The 10,834-nt window shown below is 52.7% G+C and overlaps 5 protein-coding genes across 5 annotated transcripts; 2 read left to right on the forward strand and 3 right to left on the reverse strand.

Annotated features, from left to right (window-relative positions):
* Nucleotides 1-757: 757 nt before the first annotated feature.
* On the reverse strand, nucleotides 758-2,883 carry B0T26DRAFT_681756 (uncharacterized protein; the record flags this gene model as incomplete). Its single annotated transcript, XM_060440681.1, has 2 exons — nucleotides 758-774; nucleotides 837-2,883. The coding sequence occupies 2 exons, from the start codon at nucleotides 2,881-2,883 to the stop codon at nucleotides 758-760; spliced, it is 2,064 nt and encodes a 687-aa protein (XP_060289293.1).
* A 1,324-nt stretch (nucleotides 2,884-4,207) lies between these two features.
* Nucleotides 4,208-6,145, reverse strand: B0T26DRAFT_659527 (uridine kinase family-domain-containing protein; the record flags this gene model as incomplete). Its single annotated transcript, XM_060438956.1, has 9 exons — nucleotides 4,208-4,691; nucleotides 4,776-5,007; nucleotides 5,060-5,129; nucleotides 5,187-5,272; nucleotides 5,323-5,365; nucleotides 5,436-5,580; nucleotides 5,649-5,698; nucleotides 5,752-5,829; nucleotides 5,900-6,145. 9 exons carry the CDS (start codon nucleotides 6,143-6,145, stop codon nucleotides 4,208-4,210), a joined length of 1,434 nt encoding a protein of 477 aa, XP_060289294.1.
* An 855-nt stretch (nucleotides 6,146-7,000) lies between these two features.
* B0T26DRAFT_744690 (CTLH/CRA C-terminal to lish motif domain-containing protein) lies at nucleotides 7,001-8,316 on the forward strand (the record flags this gene model as incomplete). Its single annotated transcript, XM_060444446.1, has 4 exons — nucleotides 7,001-7,099; nucleotides 7,174-7,250; nucleotides 7,459-7,654; nucleotides 7,846-8,316. 4 exons carry the CDS (start codon nucleotides 7,001-7,003, stop codon nucleotides 8,314-8,316), a joined length of 843 nt encoding a protein of 280 aa, XP_060289295.1.
* A 478-nt stretch (nucleotides 8,317-8,794) lies between these two features.
* B0T26DRAFT_744691 (ETC complex I subunit conserved region-domain-containing protein) lies at nucleotides 8,795-9,543 on the reverse strand (the record flags this gene model as incomplete). The annotated part of the gene is made up of 3 exons (XM_060444447.1): nucleotides 8,795-9,104; nucleotides 9,173-9,280; nucleotides 9,344-9,543. 3 exons carry the CDS (start codon nucleotides 9,541-9,543, stop codon nucleotides 8,795-8,797), a joined length of 618 nt encoding a protein of 205 aa, XP_060289296.1.
* Nucleotides 9,544-9,966: 423 nt separating this feature from the next.
* B0T26DRAFT_757634 (mitochondrial F1-F0 ATP synthase subunit F of fungi-domain-containing protein) lies at nucleotides 9,967-10,737 on the forward strand (the record flags this gene model as incomplete). Its single annotated transcript, XM_060446271.1, has 5 exons — nucleotides 9,967-10,014; nucleotides 10,084-10,098; nucleotides 10,322-10,472; nucleotides 10,578-10,643; nucleotides 10,712-10,737. The coding sequence occupies 5 exons, from the start codon at nucleotides 9,967-9,969 to the stop codon at nucleotides 10,735-10,737; spliced, it is 306 nt and encodes a 101-aa protein (XP_060289297.1).
* Nucleotides 10,738-10,834: the final 97 nt, after the last annotated feature.

The following is a 10,834-nucleotide window of genomic DNA, read 5'->3' on the forward strand; positions in this document are numbered from 1 at the left end:
CCCTAAGCGACGTCTACCAGCTTACAGGCAATCAATCGCTATTCTCTCTGGTATAAAAGCAAAATACCCGTGTAAATAAACCACTTCATGGACACCACGTTACACGAAATCTATTTCCCTTGTGTTCTAGAGCAATGAGAGCGATATTTTGATTAAAAAAAAGTAATATGAGAACGAAAAAGGGAAAAAAAAAAGTATTTTGTTACGTGCAAAGAAAACAATTTCGCCTTTCTATCTCCCAAACCCCCTTTTGCCAGCCATATCCATTCACTAGGAGCTTGGGTAAAGAAGATACAGACCAAGTTGTGTTTATCAAATTGCAAATAAGACATTGGGACGAAAGGGCCGTTTCAATATACAACCCGAGATAGTTGCCTAAGAAGAGGTGTCAGGCTCCTCACTTAACAAAGAGGATAGCACAGTCGCTGCTTGCAACAGCGCAAACAGTAACCGAGGGTAAACTGAATGGTAAGTGCTTAAGATTATCTCTACCTCCTAGCTTTGCCCATCGTTGATGTCATAGACGACACACCTGGCTCGGTAAGCTCTCAAATGAGATGCCACGAACTAACCACCACATTTCCGTCCTTTCGCCGCAACACCATCCAAGAACACAGTGCCAATAGTACGGATATCAAGTCCGCCAAGCTGCAAGCTCTATCGCAGCCAGAAAAATTCGCTCCCGTCAATATGAAGAACAGTTGAAATTTCTACGAGAGCATCCCCGACTCCGTCGCTCGTAAACATGCTCCATGTTCTAATAGATCATTAAATCTGTTGAATGTCAGCTGATTAAAGTTCTCTAGTACCACGGCGCGAAGCATGATTCGACTTACCTCGTCCAAAAAGACTTCGCTTCGCCCAGTCCATTGCGAGCATGATACGGGTCCGGAGGCTGACGCTCTGGGCGAAATAGATGCTCCTCCAGGCGTAAACAGCCCACAGACCGCCTGACATGTTCCATCCCTGGCCAAGATCGAAGACGGCCGAGTTCCCAATGTAGGCTAAGCTACCGAGATGCTTGTACTCAAATGCCTTATATACAGCAGCGTCGAGATCACCATCCATAATCTCATTGGCCTGGAGCCCCGGTGCCGCGTGCGCAAGTTTGTTAAACTTGTGCGCCAGGTACTGGCCCTGTTGGTGAGCCCTCTGGGCCGTAGCAGGCAAGCTGGTTAACTTGTTGTCGATCTGCTTCAAAAGCTCTCGGAGCTCGCCAAAGTCCAAGGTGCCAGATTGGTCTTTGTCGTACTCGTGGAAGAGCTTGTCAAGCCGCCTGAGATGGCCAACGGCCTGGGGGAAGCGTTTCCTGACCTGGTCAGCCACATCGCGCCAGTCAGAGAAACGAAGCTCAAGGTTTTCGGGGTCTTTGCCGTGCTTCCACGCAAGGGCGCGCAAGAAAGACACAATGTGGTCCGCAACGTTGTTCTGCACGGTCGAGCAGTCGCCGATGGCGTATACATCACCAAGCGGCGTGCCGTTCAAGCGAAGGTGCGAGTCGGTTTCCAGTGCATGCTTGTTCGTCTGCGCATCGCCGAGCTGTTTAGCAATGCGCTGACAGAACTCAGGCTGCGATACTCCAGTCGACCAAAGACAGAAACCCATCGGAAGCTCCTTGGTCACGATCTGCCCATTCTCGTCTTTCTGGCTGAAGATGATCGAGTCCGGCCGAACTTCGTTGACGCGCGAGTTTGTCAAGACCTGCACTTGGTCCCGCGTAAACCGCTCCTCGGCATACTTGGACAGCGTCTCGTCGTACGTATTGAGGATATGATCGCGGCTTTGGATTAGGTGTACCGAGATCTCGTTCCGCACGAGCTTGGGGAAATAAAGAGTCAGGTCTTCATTGAGCAGATCGAAGAGCTCGGCAGCGAACTCGACGCCGGTAGGTCCACCTCCGCTGATAACAAACGACAGAAGCTGTTTCCGTTGCTCATCGCTTGTCGTCGGGAGACAGGCAAGCTCCAGGTTCTGTATCACCTTGTTGCGAATATCTCGAGCGTCATTGATATCCTTGAGGAAGTGGCAGTTTTCTAACCCCTTGACGCCGTGGGGATTGGTGACGGAACCCACCCCAATCACCAGCTTGTCGTAGGGGATATAGAACCTCTCCTCTTTGCCTTCGTAGCCTATCTGAGAAACCTCGACCAGACGGGCGGAGAAGTCGACTTCCTCTGCACGAGCGCGAATAAAGTGGCCCTTCACACGATGTATAATGCGTCGAATGGGCTCCACCAACGACTTCAGCCCCAGTGTTCCCACAGTTGCAGACGGCAACATCGGAGTGAATAGGAAGTAGTTCGTTGGCGACACCAATGTGACGTGGTAGTTTTCGGGGTTGAGCTCCTTGATGAGGGCGACGCTTCCCCAGCCGCCGCCAAGGATCACCAGCCGGGGCTTGTCCTTCTGCCTCTGCATGTCCTCGCTGTCGTCGTCATCGATGCAAGCCTCTAGGATGGGGAGATTCTTGGGGCCGCCGCGACGGGGGTTCAGGGCCATTTTTGACACGGCAATGTCGGTCTGGCTAACGTGGGACCTGTAGGTCGATGCATCGTAGATGAAGAAGGCGACCACGCCAACACCGACGAACAGGACGGAGCTTCCAAACCACGCAGCGGTGCGATAAGTGAAATTGAGGATTGCCGACCTGCCTTGTGGCAGAGGCTTGCCAGACAATCGGCGACTCGCAACCTTTGGCAGGGAAGGAGACAAGTCCCCAGCGCGTTGTGCTGGCCCTAGCGCAATTGGCAACAGTCTGGGTATTCTGGGTATCCTCGTAAACAATGGCCGAGCCTGTGTCGCGCCCCAATTCCTCCTCTGTGAAACCCCATGCACCCGCATGCCTCCCCGCTCGGCCTGCCGCGCAATACGACAGGCGAGCATGGTCGTAGGCGTTATCGTAGACGTTGAGCCTGTGGCACTGTGACGTCAGTCAGCGAGTCCCGCTCGATGCGGTGGACTCTCGCAAGCGACGGCGAGCGAAGGAACCTTGGCCCGCCAAGTGCTTTGTCGTACCCCGGCAGGCGAGAGGGTCGACGACGTGTATGGGAGAGGGGGAATGAAATAAACGAAAGAAGATGGGCAATTGCCGGTGCTGTCTACCTTTAGTTAACTGATTAACTAGGAGGTAGGTTTTCATCGCTCCTTTGGGAAGGGGTATCTGAAGTTGAGTAGTAGCCCACCACCTCAGCTAAGGTGGGCCAACTGATATTTAGGGGGGGGAGGAGCTGGCAGGCGCAACACCCAAGTAAATGGCTCGCCCGGAGAGCTTAGTGTGAAAAATGCGACTTCGTACCCAGTAGTGGGGGTGTTTGGGGGTCCAACAACCTGGAACGTTGACGCTGACGGTTTATGGTGGGTTTATGGCCCAGTGGCCCTGACCAGGCCAACAACGTCATCAGGGGGAAGCACCTTCCCTGTAAATACACCACATTTCATACATACCTAACACTTGGACATCAGGCGGTTTTGATGGGCCACGCCGACGGGGTTATGATGGACCTTCCGACGGGAATTATCATGCATTTGCGACGCGCATTATTGCTAAGACCTCAAATTTCAACCCAGAGTTTCTTGAAAGTCCTTCAAAAGCCTTTAAGCGACCGAAAGGGCCCCATATGACAGGATATTGTCTACTTCGTATGTATGGTATGTGATGTGTGTAATACTCAACATAAGTAAACATAGGGAAAATTTACGTGTAATTGGTACGCCGACACATTCCAATGGCTAAGGTAGGTAGGTACCTAGCCCATGGAAGGAGAAATGACCCATGGACAAGACTACCTGCAGCAAAGAGCCCAATTAGCGTAAGCTGCATTTTTGCTCGAGTCATTTCCTACATTAGCTCCCTTATTGTGTGTCTCTAATCTTCGGAATCTGCTTTACACGACCGAGCTACACTTCGCGGCGCTAGAGAGCCACCGTTGATGATGTTGGCCGGATAATGGCCGGATGCGGACGGGAGTCAGATTTAGGATTGAGAAGGCAGGTAGTTTGAGATATACCTTGACAGCTGCAAACTCTAGTATAAATATTCTACAGAATTTGTGTTAGGTAAATGTTCGTCCTACATAACCGATGAGAAAGATGCGAAGCTCCATGCCGGCAGGTGTAAATAGCAGACGCTATGGTTAGTAGGAAATCAGGCAAGTAGATGGGATAGCTTCTCTTCTGGCCCGCTTCCTCACTCACTCCTGCGGGTTCTTCAGCAGCGGAAATATCTCTTCTCCACCCATCTGTCCTCAACATCTTGGACTAGGTTCCCAACCACGACCGTGATGTCGGGGAACACCTTTGTCAGTCGGTGCAGCCCCATCCGCCCGGCGCTGTACGTGGCGAGTACGATGCGGCCTGGATCGACGCCGTGGTCCACGAGAACTTGCACGGCCATCAGGGCGGAGCCGCCGCCGCTCATCTGGGCATCAAGGAGGAGTACAGACTCATGCTGATTGATGTCCTGGGGAAGCGCCAGATAATGCAGCTCTGGTTCACCAGTCCGCACGTTACTCTGGATCAGGATCCGACCCGTCTTGCAGTCGTTGATAACTCGGCGGAGACCAGCCTCAAGGGCCGCGCCACCACGCAAGAGGATGATTGCCGAAACCTCCCCGCGAGATTTTAACCCGGCATACTTGTAGCCCTGAGGCGTGACGATTGTTGAGGATGCAAAAGTGACATTGTTGAGCGCTCTATGGCAGATTAGACGCCGGGCGCAAACAGTTCGATGTGCCTGATGTTACATGAAGACAGTAGAAGAGCAAATAGGAACTTACTGTTCGACCAGAAGGGCCGTGAACCGATCGAAATAGAAAATAAAGTCTTCGCTGGAAGTATCGATATCATGTATTATTGAATGCATACCACGGAGCTGGGGCGTCTGTCCCATGAGGAGCACCTTATTAGAGAACGGCTCAGTCAAGGCCTCTTTTTGAAGGCGGGTGAGGGCTGCTCTATGGTGTTTGGATTTCTCGAGCAGCTTTTGCTCAATGAACTGCACCATCATAGCTGTCTTGAGTCAGAGAACGATCATACAAGAAAAATACACCGACCTACTGACTTATCGCAACGCGATTCTCAACGCCTCGTGGAACGATGATGTCGGCAACTTTCCGCTGAGGGTCGACAAACTGTAGAATAACGACTTAAAATCCGGGCGCGGCCTCCAAGAGGTTGGCAACACTTACCTTCTCGAAATTCGGCTTGACAAAAGAAAACCACTGCTTGATGATTCCCTCGACATCGCGACCACGGTCTCTGACATCTCGCAATACTGAATCGAGTTAAGATGGGGTCGATATAAAGGACCAGGACCAGACTTACTTCTTCTTGAGAGGCAAGTATCTGCATCAGCTTCGCAGAATATCTTGAACGCAGCTAGGTTAGTCCTCGGGACAACCAGTATTCGCGGATTCTCCATCAGAGGTGCGGGTTACCTTCATGTCCATTAGCTCAAGCACTCTTTGATCATACAGGGCGAAGATGCCCTCTAGAATGAGGACATGTGGCGAATAGATGGTGGTAGTACGGTCAATTCGGGCGTGCTTCTCGAACGAATAGACTGGGATCTCAGCACGCTTTCTACAGTACTCGTGAACAATCATTAGATGTGAGTCGTACGGATAACTCAGCCAGGTATGTCGACCTACCCAGCTTTGAGATCCCTCAGACGCTCAACAAGGACATCAAAGTCAATGGCCTAGATTTCGATGAGTCTCGTGCGACTTCTCCGGGTCCATGTCCTTTGCTTACATCGGGAGCATCAAAGTCGTACTCATTACGAAACGCTTTCCTGGACGATTCTGCGTCTAGGCTCTTGTAGAACGAATCCTAGCCAGGCACATATGAGCTTGGAGGCACGCAGAGATCGGCAATGGCCAAGACAGCATCTCTGACTTACAATGGACAAGATAACAACCCACGGCAAATTCAGCTTGCTGACAATGGCTTGGGAGAGCGTCGACTTTCCCGAACCCGAACTACCGGCGATGCCAATGATACTGACATCGGCCCACGGGGGAGCATAGTGCGCCCTCTTGGTGATTGTGCTATCTGCACTATCGACGGACGATTCAAGGACGATAGACTCGGTGAAAGTCGCCTCGGTGCCGGCGTGGGGCGGCACCGAGTTAGCGGCGCCGTGCATGATGATTGGATGTGGGAATAGGTAAGATATGTGATATTCCGAAGGTGACGGGTGATGGGTGACCGGGTGGTGGATGACGACGGACGAGAACACCGTGTTTCTCCTGAGCGATGAGGGCACTACTTCGTACAGGACTTCAAATAAGGCAAGGTAAGGCAATTAGGCAAGTCCCAAGGTAATTCCCCTGGTTGAAGGTTCGCCCTGTTTCAACCAGTCGGTGTAGATGTGTAAGTTTGTGCCGAGTAGGTTACCTCATGGTGTGTCTAAACAACCTTTCAGACGATAGTTAAAGCTGACGCCGTAATGGCAGGCTGGCCCGTCGAAAAGAGCTGAAGCTTCAGCAAAGTGAGGCACGGGAAGGTGTCAACAGATGGATAGAGTCTCTTGCGCGTCGATACTAGTTAGGTAGTGCTGGGGCAGCTCCTCGACTTGAGCATTTAGTATTCCCGCACTTCTTAAGGAGAGCCCAAACGAACAACTGATGGGCCAGCCTCGACAAGCTCCAACACGGGGCGCCAAGGCAAATATTTGCCTCCTGATTGGTTAGCCGCTTGATGCTTGCTTGCAGGAGCCACAGCGCCCTTTGTCCACCCCACTTCTGACCGAGGCCACCAGCCTTTTGAAGACTTTTGGGGCTCCGTTCGGCGTGCCCCACAAGTTCCCTTTTCTTCAGGTTTCGACGGCCTCGTTCGTTACCTTAAATTCTTCTTCGCCCATCGTTCTTCCCACCGATCTCTCCTGCCATTTCTGTCCAACCACCAACCCTCCGCGGAAGGTGCAAACCGGCACTTCCTCTTCGCGTGGTTGCAATAGGCACACCAATGTGACAGCGCCACTCCCCCCAACACCAGGCACATGTCCAACTTCGTCGCCGTCGACTTGGGAGGCCTTGGCATCGATCCCGCCTTCCGGGAAACCATCTTTGCGCATTTCCGCGAGACAGCCGCCCTGATGGTATGTCTATGCATCGCTGCGCGCCCACGGCCGAGTGCCTAGATGCGGATGCTGACTGTCGTTGCTGGTACTAGACTTCTTCCACGTCGACAGCCACTCCGCTGGAGCATGCCTTCTATGGGCGTGTGGCTGACGTCAAGTCGCCCAAAAGGTAAGAAGCTATCGACTCCCCTCCCGCTACAGCAACACCCCCAACTTGGCGACCTGATGATTTGTACATCAATGGGAATCTCTCCGAAAATTTTATGTGGAGAACTACATCTTTGATTAAACCTGACCCGCCTCTCCTGTCGAGTCCGTGCTGGCTACTGCGCCACAACTTTGTGTATATTGGAGCTATACTGACTCGAGGCACATAGTGACATCAATGCTTTGATCCTTGACTACTTGACGATGGAAGGGTACCCGAAAGCTGCGGCCAAGTTTTCCAAAGAGGCAAACCTGAAGCCACAGCAGGAGGACCCGACCATCAACTCTCGGCAGCAGATTCAGCACGCCATCCACACTGGCGATATTGAAACGGCCATCACGGCCCTAAACGAACTGGATCCAGAGGCATGGACCCTTTTCTCTGCAACCTTTCTTTCCAGCACCTTGCTATGATTAAAACACGAGTTTATCATGCACCACTCATAGTCCTTCGGGCCTTTGATGAGAAACACCACTTTTGAATGAGCATCGAGCTATCATTGTCACTCCTTTGTACATGCAGTCATTTGCCATATAGCGCTCTAACACAGCAACAGATTCTAGACAAGGACCCGCAGCTGCACTTTTCTCTTCTCCGGTTGCAGCTCGTCGAGCTTATTCGCCAGTGCAACGGTGGCGATACCAACCCCGCCCTGGACTTTGCAACTAAGAAGCTTGCTCCACGTGCGGTCATGAACACCGATTTTCTAAAGGACTTGGAGAAGACGATGGCGCTGCTCTTTTTCCCGCATGACAACTTGCAGCCCGAGCTTGCCGCGCTTCTCCACTCGGACCTCCGCAGGAATACGGCGATCAAGGTCAACGAGGCGGTCCTGGTGCGGCAAACCCAACGGCGCGAGGCTGCTATACGGAACCTCGTCAGGATGCGGGCATGGGCCGAGACATCCGTTAGAGCGAGGAAGAAGGGCGATTTGCCCGACAGAATTGAGCTAGGTCTCAATGGTGACGACAGCGACTACCTCGAAGGAGTCCACGAAAACAGCCACGAGCCAATGATTACGACTTGAACAGGGGTCAAGAAATGTATACATGAAAGTTGGGAGCGGGTTGGTCAGGTTTGGGGGTTATATTTAGAGGCGTTTGGGGTAATAGCATCAGCGGGCGAGAGATCTGGGGCGTTTTAAAGGTGGGACCGGCTATGCAGCTATGTATTTCTGCAACCTGTTTTTAGCGGTCTTATCAGCTGCAAAATTTAATATCCATTAAGCAATCATGTTCCATAAGAGTGTTGTATCTTTGGTTTGTCACCGTTCTGTACATGGCGTTTTCTCGTGGCTTTCTTCACGATCAATGGTGTCGCCTCCACAGCTCCACCCCATTTCTTTGCCTGTACCAGCACCATAACTATGAGGAAGAATGAAATCTGGATCTTGATTCTATAGACACAGACAGACTGGCAAATCCGTTCTTATTTACACTTCGCCCCTTCTACTACATGCCTTTAGGGTGTCGCATACCATCGGCCACCCCTGCATTACCCGAGCCCTACTTGGTCCGAATATGCTTAAGCTTGGTGCCCGAATACAAGAAGTTGTTCGCATAAGCCTTGGGGGTGAAATGGCGCTCATTCGGCTCCTGGACAAAGTACTCGTACCCTTGCTTCTCGGCAAAGGCAATGGCGTCCTCCTTGGTCTTGAAGTGGATGTGCGTCCCTTGCATCTGGTCGCCTGACGACTGCCAGCCCATGAGGGGGTTTTCCCACCGATGGCCCTTGCCCAGAACGTCCCAGTCCAACCGCCACCTGCTCCCAATGCGCGTGCCCGATTGTGTTGCAGGCTTGGAAGGCTTGTAGATTCTTTGCCAGATGAATAGGGTCAGTCGGCGGAGCAAGGCTTGCTAGGCGTGAAACTAGGGGAAACATACCGGACTGTCCGCGCTTGGAGCTCTATGGGGGCGCCGGACAAGATAGTGGCAGTGAGTATGCCCTCTTCGCTGCCATCTTGTACGTGCTTGGGAACGGGCGTGAATGTGCTGCGGTAGAAGATCAATCAATTAGGCCGCACCACCCACGGAGAATGCGCGAAAGTCTCATACGAAGTGGCCCTATCAATCGGTATACTGTATTCGGGGGCATTACGGCCCGGCGTGGCCAAGGGCGAGTCTTCCTTCTTCGTGGCTGGCACCGTAGAGCTCTCGAAGCGTCGGGTGGCGGGGACAACGGCGGCTCGGACCTGCGACGACGCACTGCGCACCAGTAGTGCCGCCGAGCATGTGGTTGTTCGTAGCGATGCCATAGCCGGGAAGGACAGCCCAGAATTGGTGCTTTCGGTTGGGGCTATCGGTTGGGGCTATCAGATGTGAGATATCGACGGCGAGCTTCCAAAGTCCAGGATTGAATGTCTCAATGCCGGAGGCTGTGACGGCTCTCGACTGAAGTTGGCCCCACTGTATTGTATATGATTGGCTACGAGCGGCTCAAGCCGGCGCATTAACGATTGGCCGAAAAACAACGCTCACCAGGTGCCTGTGCTGGGTGCAGGCTGAGTGGATCCGGCGTGGCCCAGCGTTTTCCCGTGTGCAGGTCTGCTTAACAGCTCAAAACCTCCAACGGCAGCATCATCGCGACGACCGAGCAATTGCTTCTCCGCTCCCAATCCTTCTCTCCTACCGTACCGAATCTCCCGAATTGCCGCTCGCACGCGCGACCACCTGCAACAATGAGCTTTGTCACCCGCCGGGCGCTTTCTACGCTCATCCCACCCAAGGTAGGCCAATTGATCCATCGGTCGCCCCGGACGACACTCCTTGAGTCGTTACTGACAGATAAATCGCAGGTGGCCTCTCCCCAGGTACGTGTTGCGGTAGTGACAGGGTATGCCGGACACAATGGGCGGAGATTGGAAATGGTCGGGAACGAAAGTTGAGGCTGCTCGGTTGGGGGCTTGATCTGGGCGTGAAGGGACTTGAGAGACCGAAGACGCTGAAGTATTGCCGCAAAGAAGAGCGATAAACCGATCTTGGTTATGGCTATGCAGTAAGGCGCTTTTACCGGGCTGACTCGACGGTTTCTAGGCCATCGGTGCTGCCCCCGATGCTGTCCGCATGCAGCGCGTCGTCAACTTCTACGAGAAGCTGCCCAGAGGCCCGGCTCCTGATGTCAAGCCCACGGGCCTTCTCGGGAAATACCAGGCCAAGCACTTTGGCAAGAACCCGACTGTTATGCGTATGTTGAACAAACCGTTCATTTCTATCCCAGAGCCTTCTCCCAGTTTATGGTATCTGGGAGAGAACACCAAAGAGGTGTGCTGACTTGCTGTTTCGCATTCAGCTGTTATCCATGCCATCATCGGACTTCTGATCGTGGGTTATGCTCAAAACTACTATTACCATCTCCGTAAGTATCCGCGCCAGGACTTCATTCTTGCTCTTTCAAGCCGTGCGGTTGCTAACAGAGTTCCCAAGGCCACGTCAAGAACAATGCCCATTAGATGGAGAGCTGTAGCGTGACAGAGAAGCATTCAGCCTTGCAGATGACCTAGGCGTGTACATACAACGTTGTCCAATAGAATTGCTGGCAGGTACTGA

Source organism: Lasiosphaeria miniovina (assembly GCF_030549165.1).
Source record: "Lasiosphaeria miniovina strain SMH2392-1A chromosome Unknown B0T26scaffold_9, whole genome shotgun sequence".
Lineage (NCBI taxonomy): Eukaryota > Fungi > Ascomycota > Sordariomycetes > Sordariales > Lasiosphaeriaceae > Lasiosphaeria > Lasiosphaeria miniovina.